The sequence below is a fragment of the Leucoraja erinacea genome, chromosome 3 (assembly GCF_028641065.1).
Source record: "Leucoraja erinacea ecotype New England chromosome 3, Leri_hhj_1, whole genome shotgun sequence".
In the NCBI taxonomy this organism is placed as follows: Eukaryota; Metazoa; Chordata; class Chondrichthyes; order Rajiformes; family Rajidae; genus Leucoraja; species Leucoraja erinaceus.
Window position 1 is genome coordinate 10901226 of NC_073379.1, and position 18851 is coordinate 10920076.

General features: G+C 51.0%; 1 protein-coding gene across 1 annotated transcript in view; it reads left to right on the plus strand.

Annotated features, from left to right (window-relative positions):
* Window positions 1–18593, plus strand: part of ttc33 (tetratricopeptide repeat domain 33) — a 28502-nt gene extending 9909 nt beyond the window's left edge. Inside the window, exons 3-5 of the mRNA XM_055632062.1 lie at window positions 4169–4250; window positions 8451–8582; window positions 16507–18593. Of these exons, the coding sequence (XP_055488037.1) occupies window positions 4169–4250; window positions 8451–8582; window positions 16507–16827 (535 nt within the window). The 3' untranslated portion in view covers window positions 16828–18593. The remainder of the gene's footprint in view (window positions 1–4168; window positions 4251–8450; window positions 8583–16506) is intronic.
* The last annotated feature ends 258 nt before the right edge of the window (window positions 18594–18851 follow it).

Here is an 18851-nt window from a genome sequence, read left to right on the forward strand (position 1 = left end):
TCCATATTGTATGACTATGAATTTATAATGCTATAAATATGTAATAATTAATAGTACATTAAATTAATATCAGCAATACTAGGTAACCATAATAATGCTAAAACCACAGTCCGTAAGGTAACCAAAGACACAGTCCATAGACGATCATGCAGTGTTCAAGTGCCTCATGGCTGTTGGGAAGAAGCTGTTCTTGATCTTGACAGTCATGGTTTTCAGGCTCCTGTACCTTCTTCCCGATGGTTGGTGTGAAATGAGAGTGTGGCCAGGGTGGTTGTGGGTCTCTGATGATGCTGGCTGCCTTTTTGAGGCAGCGCCTGCTGTAGATCCCTTCGATGGTGGGGAGGTCAGTACCCGTGATGGACCGGACCGCGGCATTGTCCACCACTCTCTGTAATCTCCTTCGTTCCTGGGCATTAGAGTTGCCGAACTAGGCCATGATGCAACCAGTCAATGTGCTCCCTGTGGTACACCTGTGGGAGTTACAACAACATACACCACTAGGGAAGGGCAGTATCAAATGTGCATCAAATGTGTTTGTGCAGATACCTAGCAGTATTCTGCTGCTGGTTCATATGGTCTAGGAGCAGAATTTGACCATTCGGCCCATCAAGTCTACTCCGCCATCCAATCATGGCTGATCTATTCTTCCCTCTCAACCCAATTCTCCTGCCTTCTCCCCATAACCCCTGACACCCGTACTGATCAAGAATCTATCAATCTCATCCGTAGAAATATCCACTGACTTGGCCTCCGCAGCCAGCTATGGGGATGAATTCCACAGATGTTGTGGTCTTTGCAGCAATATCTTGACTTGTTGACATGCAATTTTCTGGTAAAGTCCCCAGCAGAGATCTCCAGCAGTATGATGCATGCATTCGGGTTGAACTGGAGAGAGTCAAGAGAGTTTAATTGTAATATGAACTGACATTGGAACAATGAAATTCCTACTTGCAGCAGCGCAACAAGCCCTGTAAAGGCACAGAGTGCTGGAGTAACTCAGCGGGTCATGCAGCATCTGTGGAGAACATGGATAGGTGATGTATCATAGAGTGTTGGAGTAACTCAGCGGGTCAGGCAGCATCTGTGGAGAACATGGATAGGTGACGTTTCATAGAGTGCTGGAGTAACTCAGCGGGTCAGGCAGCATCTCTGGAGAACATGGATAGGTGACGTTTCTGGCCGGGACCCTTTTGTTTAGTTTAGGGACACTGAGCGGAAACAGACGTCGCAGTGGCGCCGCGGTAGACATTGGACTTTGGTGGGTCAGTGTGGGAATGGGCAGGGCCGGATTTAGCTGAAGAGAGGCCCTAAGCTGTTCCACTTGTGAGGCCCCCTCCACGTTGGTTTTCACCGCTGGCGGCGAGGCAGCAACCGGATAGCCATGGCGGCCAAATCTCCCACAATTCAAAGCGAGGGAGAAAGTGCCCAGAGCCGACCAGTTGCCGTTGCAGTGCGCATGCGCAGGGCGGCCGATGATGCGCTGGCCGTGGTTGTGCGCATGTGCAGGGGGGAGGACGTGCAGGCCGCAGCAATGCGCATGTGCAAGGCGGCCTGCCGTGCCGGCGGATGGGCAGCGAGCAGAGCCCGGCGGCCCGGACATGGATTGCGGGGGGGAGATGGAGAGAGAGAGATAGAGAGGGGGGCCTGTCCAGAGTTGAACGGTGGGTGTCCTGCCTTGGCCGGAGGCCCCCCCTAGACCTCGAGGCCCTAAGCTTAAGCTTTTCTAGCTTATAGGTAAATCTGGCCCTGGGAATGGGAGATCTATGCATGTTGGACATAACATCGAAGGATTGCCCAATCTGGTGCTTGCTCTCACCGATACATCCTCTGTCAGCAGAATCCTTTATATTTATGTGAGATATTTTACGGTGTATAAAACACGACGACAATGCTGTAGCCAGACGGGTTCTCTTGTGGTTGTTCCCTGGCCCCCCAGCCCTGGGACTGGCTCAGACCCTGGGTTGCTCCATTGCTAACTCTGCAACTTTCATTTACTGTAAAACACATGAAGGCTTTGTTGGCAGCGGGTTTCAATCATGTAGTGGATTAGCTGAAAGGCTGACACATGGGAATTGAGGCATCATGACTCAATTCCGAAATCCATTATCAGCTGTGCAAATGTTGTGTTTAGGATGCTGCCATCTCCCAGCATCCTCCCAGCAGAGACAGGTACCATTTCCACCCCAGTCATGTCCACTCTCTGTATCACCTGAACCTGTGGTATAAGCTTGACGTAGGGAGGAGACAAAATGCTGCAGTAACTCAGTGGGTCAGGCAGCATAGATACAAAAAGCTGGAGCAACTCAGCCAGACAGGCAGCATCTCTGGAGAGAAGAAATGTGTGTCGAGACCCTTCCTCAGACTGAGAGTCACGGGAAAGGGAAACGAGAGATATAGACAATGTTGTAGAGGGATATAGAACTATGAATGGAAAAATATGCAAAAAAGTAACGATCATAAAGGAAACAGGCCATTGTAAGCTGTTGGATGAGAACAAGAAACTTCTTCACCCTCGTTGGAGAGAGGAGGAGAACTTCTTGAAAGTATGCATTCCTTGAGAAGGTTGTGCATTGTAGCAGTCAAAATGGTAGAAACAAGGAACTGGAGATGCTGGTTGACCGAAGGAAAGAGACAAAGTGCTGGAGTAACGGAGCGGATCAGGCAGCATCCTTGGAGAACACGGACAGGTGCCATTTTGGGTCAGAACCCTTGTTCAGACATTGTGGTGGGGAGAGGTGGGGCTGGGACAATGCCTGTTATGTGACAGGTAGAGGCGGTGCTGCCATGCAGCTGCGGCTTGCCTGCAGTCCATCTGTCCTTTTATTTTTTTCTTGTTTTCTTTTGTCTTGGACGCATGTTTTAGTTTATTTTAGTTGTGTATGTGTGGGGGGGCGGGGGACTCCGAGTTCCGAGAAACTTGTTTTAGTCTCTTTCTTCGGGGGAATGCAACCTTTTCTTGTCGTATCCCCATCTCCGTCTGCGCTGAGGCCTAATCGCAGAGCTGGCGGCCTCCAACTGGGGCCGGAGGCAGAGCCAGGACTCACCATCGCGAAGCTGGCCGACTTCGGGGCTGCGGTGGCGCTGTGGCGGCCCGACTTCGGAGACTCGGAGGCTTTGGCAGCGTCGGGAGCTCGGTCGACAGTGGACGACAGTGGGAGCTCAGCGGCAGTGGACGGCAGGTCCCAGGTTGGCGACCGATTGTCCAGAGCTCCCACAACAACAGCTTCGTTCGCTGGACTGGAGGGTGGCAGCTTCGTCCGCCCCGGGCTGCGGAGTTTGAAACGGCCCATTCGCGGAGCTCGGATTCGGCCGCGGGACTTGCCATCACCCGGTGGGGGGGCCCAACATCGAAAGCCTGGATCGCCTCAACGCAGAGGGAGAACAAGGAAGGAAGAGAAAAGGACTTTTGACTTTTGCCTTCCACCACTGAGGAGATGCCTGGTAGACTCACTGTGGTGCATGTTAAACTGTGTTCACTGTGTGTTCTGTTATTTTATTCTCTGTCATGACTGCAAGGCACGCAATTTCGTACAAACTAAAAGTTTGAATGACAATAAAGGAAACTTTATACTTTATACTTTATACATACCAGGGTGGACGAAGACCAGAGATGCAAAGACAAAGTCTTAGATAAGGAGCGAAGGATAGAAGAGGCGTGAAATGTGAAGCCACAAGATGAAATATTGGTGGAAAGTGACAGCGGAGGTGGTAACGGGTGAAATGGGGGCACGCCCAGGAGGGGCGCAGGGAAGGGGGGGCTAGGGGAGGGGGGATGGGAGGGTTGTTTACCTATATCTTGAGAATTCAGGGTTCATTAGACTTTTAGTCTGTAGAAGGATTCCAACCCAAAACATCACCCATCCTTTTTCTCCAGGCGTGCTGACTGACCCACGGAATTACCCCAGCACGTTGTGTCCTTTATTTGTGGAAACCAGCATCTGCTGTTCCTTAAGTCCCTTGAAAGGGGGTTAAAAAAAAAGGAGAGGGGGATATTACCTAAAATTGGAGAATTCAACAATCAAACCGCTGGGTTGCAAGCTACCCAAGCAAAATGTGAGGTGCTGTTCCTCCAGTTTGCGCTGGGCCCCACTCTGACAGTGGAGGAAGTCCAGGAGAGAGAGGCCGGTGTGGGAATGGGATAACTAAGAGCTGTTTGTATTTGCGGCAGGTACTGGGAGGCGATCGGTCGGTGGGATGAAGCTATTCAGCTGACGCCGGACTGTGCAGCCCTGTACGAGATGAAGGCTCAGGTACTGTACACCACATCGCCCCGAGCCGCCACTCTGTGCTTCCTACTGTAACCTGGAACCATGCGCTGGGGGCAGAGTTTACAGACGTGTCGGGCTTGGTTATACACGTCAAGAGTCCGGAGAGATTTATTGTCACATGTCAGATAGAACAATTAAATGATTCCTTGTGGCAGCACAATAGAATATGTAGACATGGTAGACACAAGATGCTGGAGTAACTCAGCGGGACAGGCAACACCCATTCCTTCTCTCCGGAGATGCTGCCTGTCCCGCTGAGTTTGTGTCTACCTTCGATTTAAACCAGCATCTGCAGTTCCTCCCTACACATGTAAACATAGTACACTGGAAACAATACAATAAACGAGGAAAAAAAAGTTCAGTGTGTACTCGTCCCTAACATCCTTTCCCACCCAAACCACCCCCTCTCCAGGTACCTTCTGCAACCACAGGATATGCCACACCTGTCCCTTTACCTCCCCCCTCGATTCTGTCCCGGGGCGCTGACAGTCCTTTCAGGTGAGGCAGAGGTTCACTTGCTCCTCCTCCAACCTCATTTACTGTGTCCGTTGTTCCAGGTGTCGACTCTTATACATCGGCGAGACCAAGCGTAGACTGGCCGATCGTTTCACTGAACACCTTCACTCAGTCCGCCTGGACCTACCTGATCTCCTGGTTGCTAAAGACTTTAATTCCCCTTCCCATTCCCACATTGACCTTTCTGTCCTGGGCCTCCTCCATTGTCATGTGAGGCTAAATGCAAATTGGAGGAACGCCACCTCATATTTCGCTCGGGCAGCTTACACCCCAGCGGTATGAACATTGACTTCTCTAACTTCAAGTAACCCCTACATTCCATCTCTCCCCACCCAATTCGCACCAACTTCTCGCTCTCACCTAACAAACATCTAACAGTGGCCTGTTTATCCTTGTTACTTTTTTGCATATCTTTCATTCATTTGTTGTATATGAAATCTCATCACCTATATCTCTCGTTTTCCTTTCCCCTGACTTGTTTGAAAAAGGGTCCAGACCTGAAATGCCACCCATTCCTTCTCTCTGGTGATGCTGTCTGTCCCACTGAGATATTCCAGCATTTTGTGTCTATCTTCAGTTTAAACCAGCATCTGCAGTTCCTTCCTACACTAATCAAGAATCCGTCAATTTCTACTTAAAAATACCAATTGATGGCCTCCACAACCTTCTGTTGCAAAGTGAATCTGTGGAATTCACCACCCTCTGACTAAAGAAATTCCTCCCCTATCTCTTTTGTAAAGGAATGCCCTTTAATTCTGAGGCTGTGACCTCTGGTCCTAGACTCCCACTAGTGGAAACATCCTCTCCACATCCACTCTATCCTGGCCTTTCACTAAACGGTAAGTTTCAATGAGTGTCCCCTCATCCTTCTAGACTCCAGCGAGTACATGTGCAGTGACGCCAAGCGCTTATCATATGCTAACCCACTCATTCCTGGGATCATTCTGGTAAACCTCCTCTGGGGGTTCTCTGCAGTGTGCAGGAACAGAGCAGCCAGTTTTGGCAAAGTCCACTCCTGCAATTTGGTAATGTTCAAACACAGTCTGTTTCTCGTCATGTTGACTGTGTATTGGCCAGGATGCGGAGGAACTTGGGCCATGGAGCATAGAACAGGGCTGGCCCTTTGAAACACAATGGCTGTGCCAAACATGATGCCAAGTTAAACTAATCTCTGCCTGTATGTAATCAACATCCCTCCATTCCCTGCATATCCATGTGTCTATCTAAAAGCCCCTTAAACACCACTATCGTATCTGCTTTCACCCCCTCCCCTGGCACCCACCACCCTCTGTAAAGAAAAAATGCCCATTAAACTTAAGGAGACAAAGTCAGGCAGCATCCCTGGAGAATGTTTCGGGTTGGGACTGATTGTGGGGTGTGGGGGAAGTTAGAAAGTTGGGAGAGAGGAGAGGCAGGACAAATTATGGCAAGTCATAGGTGGCCACAGGCCTGGGTGGGGTGGGGGAGTTGGATAAACATCAACTATCCATCTCCACAGATGCCGCCTGACCGACTGAGTTGTCCTTTTGTGTAAACCGGCATCTGCAGTACCTTGTCTTTCTGTTAAGCTTTACCCCTCACCTTAAAGCTATGCCCACCAGAGAGAAGCAAGGAATTGCAGATGCTGAAATCTTCATCAGAAAATAAAGTGCTGAAGGAAGTCAGCTGTTACTCCAGCACTCAGTAACTCCAGCACTCCAGCATTTAGTAACTTGTCGGTTTCTTTGTTGAATTAAATTAAGGCTCATGTTGCAATCAAAAGCGCTTGAACAATTGGTTAGGAAGAAAGCCAAACTGTAAGAAAGAGGTCAGGCAGCGTCTATGGAGGGAAATGGACAAAGTAGCGGGCACGGACCCTTCTTCAGTCCGACAAAGGACCCTGATCTGAAATATCCTGCAAGATCCTGAGGGGAATGGATCGGGTGAACACACACAGAGCCTCTTACCCAGAGTGGGGGAATCTAGAACCAGATGACTTAGAGTTTAAGATGAGGGGGGAAAGATTAATTGATTTGGGCAACTTTTTCATACAAAAGTTTAGTTTAGAATTTAGTTTTGGTTTGGAGACACAGCGGGTGGGAACACACCCTTCGGCCCACCGGGTCAGCGCCCACCATTGATCATCCCACTCACTAGTTCTATCCTGCACACCGGGGACAATTTACAGAAGTCATTTCACCTACAAACCCGCACATCTTTGGGATGCGGGAAGAAACCTGAGCAACTCATGCGGTCACAAGAGAGAATGTGCAAATTTTGTACAGACAGCATCCGTAGTCAGGATTGATCCCGGGTCTCTGACACTGCAAAGCAGCAACTCTACCGCTGCGCCACCATGCTGCCCTGTGCTACTGCAGATGTGTGATTAAGTCTGGCCCCTCGATTGTGGGTAACCCAAGGGGACGCACTGTCTCGGGAGCGTGGGTTGTGTGGGAGAATAGAGGCGGTAAATGACCCTAATGAGCAACACGGCATCAGCCACGGTGGCATAGTGAAGGACACAGAGTGCTGGAGTAACTCAGCGGGTCAGGCAGCATCTGTGGAGAACATGGATAGGTGACGTTTCACCGAGTGCTGGAGTAACTCAGCGGCTCTGTCCCGCTGAGTTAGAGACCTGGGTTTGATCCTGACTATGAATGCTGTCTATACGGAGTTTGCACGTTCTCCCTGTGTCTACGTGGGTTTCCGGTTTCCACTCGCATCCCAAGGATGTGTAGGAAGGAACTGCAGATGCTGGTTTAAACCAAAGATGGACACAAAGTGCTGCTGTAGCTCAGCGGGTCAGGCAGCATCTTTGCAGAAAACAGTCTTTATCTCTTGTTTCCCTTTCCCCCGACTCTCAATCTAAAGCAGGGTCTCGACCCAAAACGCACCCATTCCTTCTCTTCAGAGATGCTGCCTAACCCGTTGATTTACTCCAGCTTTGTGTGTCTATCTTCAGGTTTGTGGGTTATTTGGCTTCTCTATCGCTAATGTGTAGGACAGAACTGTACAGGTGATGTTCGGGCAGAGATAGACACAAAATCCTGGAGTAAACGGCCTGTCCCACTTGGCCGTCATTTGCGGCTCATTTACGCGTCTTAAGTAAAATGGGTCGACGCGTCGTTTCACGTGCCGTCTCACGCAAATCACGCATCATCATGCCGTCTGGTGCGCGTGACGTAATTAGAAAACCCTGCAGCGCACGGCGACACAAGGATACGCACGGTGACATAACCATGATATACATGAGACGTCGGGAGGCAGCGTGCGACACGCATGAGTCAGCGTGCGTACGCAATACATCACGTAGGTGGCGCGCGAGGTTTTCGTACAGCACGAAATCCTGGAGCGCCGTGCGATACTCCACACTCCTCCACGCCTCTCCATGCGCCAGTCTAGCGCTACCCACACGCTACCCGTGCGTCACAATGCGTCGACCTGTTTTACATATGACGCGCAAATGACAGGCAAATGGCCCTTAACTCAGCGGGACAGGGAGCCCCTCTGGGTGATGTTTCGGGTCGAGACACTTCTTGTGATCGTTGGGCGGCGTGAACTGAATGGATTGCAGCACCTTGTGCCTGGACTGCTCCAGCCCACGGCCCCTGACCCCCCCCCCCCCCCCCCCTCCCCTGCTCTGCAGGCTGCGTGCTAACACTCGCTCTCCTCTCTCCTCCCCGCCAGGTGCTGATGATCCTGAACGAGGTGTTCCGGGCAGTGCAGGCAGCGGAGGTGGCCGTCCGGCTGAAGCCGCGGTGGTGGGAGGCCTGGCAGACCCTGGGCCGGGCCCAGCTCAGCCTCGGGGAGGTGACCTTGGTGAGTGCTGCGTTCCTTACTCTGCTGTCTCTGACATCTGCTTTACATAGAAACATAAGAAATAGAAAATAGGTGCAGGAGGAGGCCATTCGGCCCTTCGAGCCTGCACTGCCATCCATTGTGATCAAGGCTGATCGTCCCCAATCAATAACCCGTGCCTGCCTTCTCCCCATATCCCTTGATTCCACCAGCCCCTAGTGCTCTTTCTAACTCTCTCTTAAATCCACCCAGTGACTTGGTCTCCACTGCCCTCTGACAGGGAATTCCACAAATTTACAACTCTCTGGGTGAAAAAGTTTTTGCTCACCTCATTCTTAAATGGCCTCCCCTTTATTCTAAGACTGTGGCCCCTGGTTCTGGACTTGCCCAACATTGGGAACATTTTTCCTGCATCTAGCTTGTCCAGTCCTTTTATAATTTTATATGTTTCTATAAAATCCTCCCTCATCCTTCTAAACCCCGGTGAATACAAGCCTAGATTTTCCAATCTTTCCTCATATGACAGTCCCGCCATCCCAGGGATCAATCTCGTGAACCTACGCTGCACTGCCTCAATCACAAGGATGTCCTTCCTCTGACCTAAACCTAGGATAGACACAAAAGGCTGGAGTAACTCAGTGGGACAGGCAGCATCTCTGGTGAGAAGGAATGGGTGACGTTTCGGGTTGAGACCTTTCTTCAGTGTTATGCATTGCCCAGAACAATAACCACAACCTCAACTCTCCCTCCCGTCCCCACACTGACCTTTCTGTCCTGGGCTTCCTCCACTGTCAGTGAGGCCCAGCTCAAACTGGAGGAACAGCACCTCATATACCCCAATACTATGAATATTGTCTTCTCTAACTTCAAGTGACCTTTGCCTTCCCTCTCTCTCCATCCCACACTCCCCTTTCCAGTTCTCCGACCAGTATCTCTGTTTGCTTTGTTGTTACCTTCTCCTAGCTAACAATGATTTACTCTACACTTTCCTTGATCTCATCCCCTTTGTCTCTTTTTCACACCTTACATTTCCTTATCTCAGTATCTCCCTCTCCCCCGATTCAGTCTGAAGAAAGGCCTCGACCGAAACGTCACCCATTCCTTCTCTCCAGTGATGCTGCCTGTCCCTCTGAGTTACTCCAGCATTTTTTGTCTAATTTCAGTTTAAACCAGCATCTGCAGTACCTTCCTACCACAATGGAGTAAATAATTTAACATTAACTTACCTTGGAGCTTGAAACAGGACCGTAACTCACACAGAGTGGCTGCTGCCTTTCACAATGAGTCCTGGTGGAGTCGCGCGCAAGTCCCGCGTCACCGTACTCTGGACGGTGTTTCCAATCTACCGCGCATGCCCGTGACATTCCTGGCCAGCAAGCATGCCGGCAGGCATGCGCGGGAGTTAACCACTGTGGACGGTGCAACGAGCTGCAGTGAAAACCTGTAAGACAGGACTGCAGATGCCGGTTAAAATCGTAGGTGGACACAAAATGCTGGAGTAACTCAGTAACTCAGCTGGTGAGGCAGCATCTCTGGGGAGAAGGAATGGGTGACGTTTCTTCAGCTGAAGAAGGGTCTTGACCCAAAACGTCACCCATTCCTTCTCTCCAGAAATGTTGCCTCACTAGCTGAGTTACTGAGTTACTCCAGCATTTTGTGTCTACCACTCTTTTGTTGCGTGCTAGCCAGTCAGCAGAAATACTATACATTATTACAATCAAGCCATCCACACTGTACAGACATAGGATTGAGGAATGATGTGCTGGCTCTGGAGAGGGTCCGGAGGAGGTTTACGAGAATGATTCCAGGAATGAGTGGGTTAACATATGATGAGTGCTTGTCGGCACTGGGCCTGTTCTCGCTGGAGTTTAGAAGGATGAGGGGACCTCATTGAAACTTACCGAATAGTGAAAGGCTTGGATAGAGTGGATGCGGAGAGGATGTTTCCACTAGTGGGAGAGTCTAGGACCAGAGGTCACAGCGTTAGAATTAAAGGACGTTCCTTTAGGAAGATGAGGAGGAAATTCTTTAGTCAGAGGGTGATGAATCTGTGGAACTCATTGCCACAGAGGGCTGTGGAGGGCAAGTCAGTGAATATTTTTAAGACGGAGATAGTAAGTGTCAGAGGTTGTGGGGAGAAGGCAGGAGAATAGGGTTAGGAGGGAGAGACAGATCTGCCATGATTGAATGTCAGAGTAGACGATGGGCCGAATGGCCTAACTCTTCTCCTATCACATGAACTTATGGTAAAGGAAATAACGTTTAGTGCAAGATAAAGTCCTGAAAAGTCAGATCAAAGATAGTCTGAGGGTCTCCAATGAGATAGATGGGAGGTCAGGACCGCTCTCTAGTTGGTCATAGGATGGCTCAGTAGCCTGATAACAGCTGGGAGGAAATTGTCCCTGAATCTGGAGGTGTTTAAGAAGGAACTACAGATGCTGTAAATTCGACGGTAGACAAAAATGCCGGAGAAACTCAGTGAGTGAGGCAGCGTCTGTGGAGCGAAGGAAATAGGCAACGTTTCGGGTCCAGACCCTTCTTCAAACTGGAGAGAAACCTTGGAATGAACTCGTACCATGGGACAGGGCTTTAAAGGGGGAAAATTTCAAAGGAGATATGTTTTTTACACTGAGGGTGGTAGGTGTTCGGAATGCCTGCCAGGGGTGGTGGTGGAGGCAGATACGATAGTGATGGTCACGGTGGCGCAGCGGTAGAGTTGCTGCCTTACAGCGAATGCAGCGCCGGAGACCTGGGTTCAATCCTGACTACCGGTGCTGTCTGTACGGAGTTTGCACGTTCTCCCCGTGACCTGCGTGGGTTTTCTCCGAGATCTTCGGTTTCCTCCCACACTCCAAAGACGTGCAGGTTTGTAAGTTAATTGGCTCGGTAAATGTAAAAATTGTCGCTAGTGGGTGTAGGATAATGTGCGGGGATCGCTGGTCGGCACGGACCCGGTGGGCCGAAGGGCCTGTTTCCGCGCTATATCTGTAAATTAAACTATACTTTAAAAAAAACTAAAGTAAAGACAATTACAAGGGATTTAGATAGATGCTTGGATATGCAAGGCTTATGGATCACTTGCAGACAGAGGAGATTAGTTGCAGACTGAGGAGATTAACTGGGCATCATGTTTGGCATGGTCATTGTGGGCTGAAGGGCCTGTTCCTGTACTGTTCTATATGTAAACAGCACTGGAGTGTAGACTTGATAAACGGCCACCTGCAGGGCCACAGAGCTGAGGCTGGAAAGTGGGACTGCACCGTGGAGATTAATATCAGGTGGCTCAGACGTGATGGGCCAAACGGCCCCCTCCTGTGTTGTGTGTTTTACTGAGTTGTGACATCTGTGTGCAATGGGTTTCCTGGTTGTGTTGGCCAGTTTCTCGCTCTAACCCTGGAGCAGTCCCTTTGTTCCATGAGTAATTATCCAGAGTTGTTGGAACCGCTGCAGATGTTTACCGGACTGCATTGCTTGTGGTGTTGCCGGCCAGCAGATGTCAGGGTGGTCAGCTTGAATCCTGCCGCAGTTGAATGAATAAGGTTATTGGCCAAGTATGCGCATTTCCAAGGAATTTGTCTAGGTGCTTAGCTCGCAAGTAACAACACGACAAAAAGGGTCAATTAAGAATGACACATAAAACATTAAACATTAATAATAAAACATTATAGTCTAAACATGTGATTGAAATAAAATACCAGAGCGAAAGGAGGCTACAGATTTTTGGTTATTGAGTAGAGCAACTACTCGTGGGAAAAAAAAAACTGTTTTTATGTCTGGCTGTGGCAGCTTTGACAGTCCGGAGTCGCCTTCCAGAGGGAAGTGATTCAAAGAGTTTGTGGCCAGGGTGAGAGGGGTCAGAGATGATCTTACCCGCTCGCTTCCTGACCCTTGCAGCGTACAGTTCATCAATGGAGGGAAGGTTGCCGCCAATAACCTTCTCTGCTGATCGGACGATTCGCTGCAGCCTCCAGGTGTCGTGCTTGGTGGCTGAGCCAAACCAGACCATGATGGAGTAGGTGAGGACAGACTCTACGATGGCCGTGTAGAATTGGACCATCATTGCCTGTGGCAGATTGTGTTCTGTGGCAGTTCTGTGGAGCGTGAGATATTCGGGGAAGGGGGAGAGCAGCTAGGGTTCCTGCATCAGATCCAAACCGAGCGAGGTGCTGGTGCGGCACTCCCAAAACGCTAATCTGCTAGTCGAATTGGTAGTAAGGAAGGCAAACGTAATGCTTGTATTTATTTTGATATGACTAGAATCCAAAAACAGGGATGTACTGCTGAGGCTCTATAAGGCGCTGGTTAGAATGCATTTGGAATATTGTGAGCAATTTTGGGCACCATATCTGAGGAAGGACGTGCTGGCCCTGGAGAGGGTCCAGAGGAGATTTACGAGAATGATGCCAGGAATAAGTGGGTTAACAAATGATGAGCGCTTGGCAGCACTGGGCCTGTACTCCCCATCCTTTCTTGAGGGGTGACCTCATTGAACCTTACCGAGTAGTGAAAGGCCTGAATAGAGTAGGACAGCCCAGCATTAGAGGTCACAGCCTCAGAATTAAACGAGGATCCTTTCGGAAGGGGATGAGGAGGAATTTCTTTAGCCAGAGGGTGGTGAATCTGTGGAATTCATGATCACTGTGGAGGCCAAGTCAATGGATATTTTTAAAGCCGAGTCAACAGTCAGCTCTTTGTTCTTACTGATGTTACGAACAGGGTTGTTCTGGCACAATTCAATTAGATGATCGATCTCATTCCTATACTCACCATTACATGTAATTTGTCCAACAACAATAAGATCGTAGGTCATAGGAGGAGAATTAGGCCATTCGGCCCATTGATTCTACTCCGCCATTCAATCATGGCTGATCTTCCCCTCTCAACCCCATTCTCCTGCCTTCTCCCCATAACCCTTGACACCCGTACTAATCAAGAATCTGTACATTTCTGCCTTAAAAATGCCCAAAGGTGGCCTCCACAGCATTTGTTGCAATGATTTCCACAGATTCACCACCCTCTGACGAAATAAATTCCTCATCATCTCCTTTCTAAAGATGTGTCCTTTTATTCTGAGGCTGTGGCCTCTGGTCCTAGACTCTCCCACTAGTGGAAACATCCTCTCCACGTCCACTCTATCCAGGCCTTTCACTATTCGGTAAGTTTCAATGAGGTTCCCCCCCCCCCCCATCCTTTGAAACTCCAGCGAATACAGGCCCAGTGCCGTCAAACGCTCATCGTATGTTAACACACTCATCCCCATGGTCATTCTCGTAAACCACCTATTGAATTGAGTTTACTTCATTACCACATGTACCGAGATACAGTGAAAACCTTTTGTTGTATTCTAATCAGTCAGTGAAATATAATACATGATTACAATTGTGCCATCCACAGTGCCCAGATGCATGATAAATGAAATAATGTGAAAAAACATGTAGTGCAAGATAAAGTCCAGTAAAGTCCGATAAAATATAGTCTCCAATGATGTAGACAGTAGCTCAATGATGTAGACAGTAGCTTTCTAGTTGTTGGTAGGATGGTTCAGTTGCCTGATAACAGCAGGGAAGAAACTGTCCCTGAATCTGGAGGTGTGTGTTTTCACACTTCTGTGCCTCTTGCCCGATGGGAGAGGAGAGAAGAGGGAGTGGCCAGGGTGCTGCTGGCCTTGCTGAGGCAGCGCGAGGTGTAAATGGAGTCAATGGAAGGGAGGTTGGTTTGTGTAATGGTGCGGGCTGCATCTGCAATTTCTTGAAGTCTTGGGTGGAGCTGTTCCCAAACCGTGCTGTGATGCATCCCGATAAAATGCTTTCGATGGAACATCTGTAGAAGTTAGTGAGGTTTGGAGACATGCTGAACTTCCTAAGCCTTCAAAGGAAGTACCACTTTGTACTTCTGGTAGTAGCTCTGGAACCTCTCCAATGCCAGAACATCTTTCCTCAGAAGTGGGGCACAGAAATACTCCAAATGTGGTCTGACCAGTGCCTTGTAAAGTCTCACCACCAAATAATAGTATTGGCCAATTTAGATCATAAGACCAGAAGACATGGGCCGAATGCAGGCAGGTGGGACTAGTGTAGATGGGACATGTTGGCTGGTGTGGTCGTTGGGCCAAGGGCCTGTTTCCACACTGTAAGACTCTGTGACTCTCTTTATGACATTGGAGCAGAGTTAAACCGTTTGGTCCATCGAGTCTGCTCTGACATTCGATCACGGCTGATCTATTTTGCCCTCTCAACCGGCCTTCTCCCCATAAGCCATTTAAAGACGGAGTTGGAACTGTGTCCAGTTGCACAGTGGATGATGGGGAGGCCAGTGCCATGTGTTGTGTGAACTCTGCCCCATTAGCCCGGCTCAACACATGGAGCTGTGGGCAGATGCCTTCCCCTATACCCAAAATGTGATCAGCACCAGCACTGCTGCTCTCTATGTGTGTGCGTCACTGATGAGTTTGTGACCCAGCCATTATGCCAACACCGGGTGTGGCCTGGCCAGAGTGTTTAACCAGTGGAGTGGAGAAGTGTGTGTTTGAAACTGTGTCGCTGTGTCTGTGTGCCACTGTGACTGTGTGCCACTGTGACTGTGTGCCACTGTGTCTGTGTGCCACTGTGACTGTGTGCCACTGTGTCTGTGTGCCACTGTGACTGTGTGCCACTGTGTCTGTGTGTCTGTGTGGCACTGTGTCTGTGTGGCACTGTGTCTGTGTGGCACTGTGTCTGTGTGCCACTGTGTCTGTGTGCGCCACTGTGACTGTGTGCCACTGTGACTGTGTGCCACTGTGTCTGTGTGTCACTGTGTGTGTGCCACTGTGACTGTGTGCCACTGTGTCTGTGTGCCACTGTGTCTGTGTGTCAGTGTGATTCAGTGCCACTGTGCCACTGTGTGTCTGTGTGACTGTGTGCCACTGTGTCTGCCACTGTGTCTGTGTGCCACTGTGACTGTGTGCCACTGTGTCTGTGTGCCACTGTGACTGTGTGCCACTGTGTCTGTGTGCCACTGTGTCTGTGTGGCACTCTGTCTGTGTGGCACTCTGTCTGTGTGCCACTGTGTCTGTCTGTGTGCCACTGTGTCAGTGTGCCACTGTGTCTGTGTGCCTGTGTGCCACTGTGTCTGTGTGTGTGCCACTGTGTCTGTGTGCCACTGTGACTGTGTGCCACTGTGTCTGTGTGCCACTGTGTGTGTGCCACTGTGTCTGTGTGCCACTGTGTCTGTGTGCCACTGTGTCTGTGTGCCACTGTGTCTGTGTGCCACTGTGTCTGTGTGCCACTGTGTCTGTGTGCCACTGTGTCTGTGTGCCACTGTGACTGTGTGCCACTGTGACTGTGTGCCACTGTGTCTGTGTGCCACTGTGTCTGTGTGCCACTGTGTCTGTGTGCCACTGTGTCTGTGTGGCACTGTGTCTGTGTGGCACTCTGTCTGTGTGCCACTGTGTCTGTGTGCCACTGTGTCGGTGTGCCACTGTGTCGGTGTGCCACTGTGTCGGTGTGCCACTGTGTCTGCCACTTTGACTGTGTGCCACTTTGACTGTGTGCCACTGTGTCTGTGTGCCACTGTGACTGTGTGCCACTGTGACTGTGTGCCACTGTGACTGTGTGCCACTGTGACTGTGTGTGCCACTGTGTCTGTGTGCCACTGTGTCTGTGTGCCACTGTGACTGTGTGCCACTGTGACTGTGTGCCACTGTGACTGTGTGCCACTGTGTGTGCCACTGTGACGGTGTGCCACTGTGTCGGTGTGCCACTGTGTCGGTGTGCCACTGTGTCGGTGTGCCACTGTGACTGTGTGTGCCCACTGTGACTGTGTGCCACTGTGACTGTGTGCCACTGTGACTGTGTGGCACTGTGATTCAGTGTCAGTGTGATTCAGTGTCACTGTGACTGTGTGTCAGTGTGATTCAGTGCCACTATGCCTCTTGCTGACTGTGTCCCACTTGTCCCTGTGTCGGTAGGCTGTGAGGACGTTCCAGCAGGCGGTCCATGCCTTCCCGGGGGAGAAGTCTCTGTGGGATGAGGACCTGTGCTGGGCGGTGGAGCTGCGGCGGAGGCAGCGGGATCTGGCCGAGGTGGAGGTGGAGGTGGAGACGCCCGCCCCTGAGCTGCCCGACTACGACTTTGAGAGCGACGAGCTGGTGGCGGCGTGCGCTGCCATCGCTGACAGGGAGCGGGACGCCCGCCGCGCCGCTGCCCCCATCTTCGTGAGGGTCCCGGGGGGCGGGGAGGAGGGGGAGGAGGACCCCCAGCAGTCTGGCGGCTTCATCCAGGCCCGGTAGCGTCTGTCCCTCCCCACCTCTCCTCTCCGCCCCTCAGCCTTGGGACCCGAGGAAGAGCAGGGGGGGGGAGGACTGGGAGAAGGACAGGCTTTGTGACCCTGGGGAAGATGGGGGGGGTGAGGGGCTGAGACCGAGTGGAGGACAGGCTTCGTCGCTCAGAGTGACTACACTTTTAGACTGAGATCTGACAACACAAGAGATGCTGGAGTCTCAAACCCATCACAAAGTGCTGGAGGAACCCAGCGGGTCAGGCAGCATCTGTGGAGGGAAACTCAGACGACAACAGTACAGCACAGGAACAGGCCATTCGGCCCACAATGTCTGTGCCAAACATGATGCCAAGACCAACTCCTGTCTCTCTCTGCATAATCCATATCCCTCCACTCCCTGCATATCCACGTGCCTATATGGAGTGCACTATCTTACCCGCCTCCACCACCACCCCCTGGCAGTGCATTCCGGGCAGGCGCCATTCCCTGTGTGACAAAAAATAACTTTCCCCTCACATCTTTCAAACTTTGCCCCTATCACCTTCAAACTCTGCCCTCTAGTATTTCATATTTCCATCCGTGACGAAAGGTTCTGACTGTCTACCCTATCTATGCCCCTCATTGTTCTATATACTTCCACCGGGTCTTCCTTCAACCTGTGGCGTTCCAGAGAAAACACGGAAATCTCCGCAGACTCCAGGTAACGGTGGCGCAGCGGTAGAGTTGCACCAGAGACCTGGGTTCCATCCCAACTACGGGTGCTGTCTGCACGGAGTTTGTTCGTTCTCCCCGTGACCTGCGTGGGCTTTACCAGGCATCATCTTGGTAAACCTCCTCTGCACCCTCTTCAATGCTTCCACATCCTTCCTGTAATGGGGGCGACTAGAACTGCACGCACTGCTCCAAATGCAGCCTCACCAACGTCCTATAGAGCTGCATCATGACTTCCTGACACTGCTAGGCAACGCACCTCAGACTGACGAAAGGTCCCGACCTGACACATGGGCTTTTTCGTTCCCACCACAGATGCTGCCTGCCCTGCAGAGTTCCTCCAGCACGTTGCGTTGGGCTGATCACGGGTATCTCCGCAGCCTCCGGTGGCGCAGTGGTGGAGTTGCTGCCTCACAGCGGCAGACCCGGGTTCCATCCCGACTGAGTTTGTACCTTCTCCCCGTGACCTGCGTGCGTTTTCTTCCACCCTCCAAAGACACGCAGGTTTGTATGTTAATTGGCTTCTGTAAAGTGTAAATTGTCCCTAGTGGGTGTAGGATATTGTTAGTGTGCGGGGTGATCGCTGGTCGGCACGGACTCGGTGGGCCGAACGGCCTGTGTTTGCGCACAATCTCTAAAGTCTAAAGGTGACACTGGGCTACTGTTGAACAGCAGAGAGACCGCCTTGACAATGGGGTGGCGGGGATACCAGTGCCCGCCCCGGTGTGATACACACTGCCTGGGCCCCTCACAACCAGAGGAGGTGATGGAGCCTGCACATTAACTGTTGGTGGACCCTCTCTATCCGATGCCCCACTCCCGGTGGCCATCCTTGGGTGAGTAGGGATGTTCCGCCAGGCAGCCTTTCGTCGCGAGTGTTGGGGCAGACGGTGGGGGAGGCGGGAGTTTTGTTTTGCCGTCGTTGTTCCTCCTCCGGGGAATCGTTTCCCCACGTGTGTGTGTTGATCCGTGCCAGCTCCGGGGTGCATCGGAAGCCACGTCTGGCCCACAGCAGACGCCGCGATCTGTAGCGCCCAGTGCCAATAAAAGCATTGCTTCGCTGGACTTGGAAGTGCGTTGGTGTTTCCAGCTTGCCGTTCCCACAAAGCTGTCACATGGACAGAAGAAATAGCAGCAGGAGGGAGCCATTCAGCCCCTCCAACCTATCCCATTCAGTCGGAACATGGCTGACCTTGCACCTCACTGCTCATTCACTCATCCCTTAATGGCATTGTGTTTCTGTTATCACCTGTACCGAGGTACAGTGAAGAACTTTGTTCTGCAGGACATCCAGGCAAATTACACCATTCACCAGTACAGTCA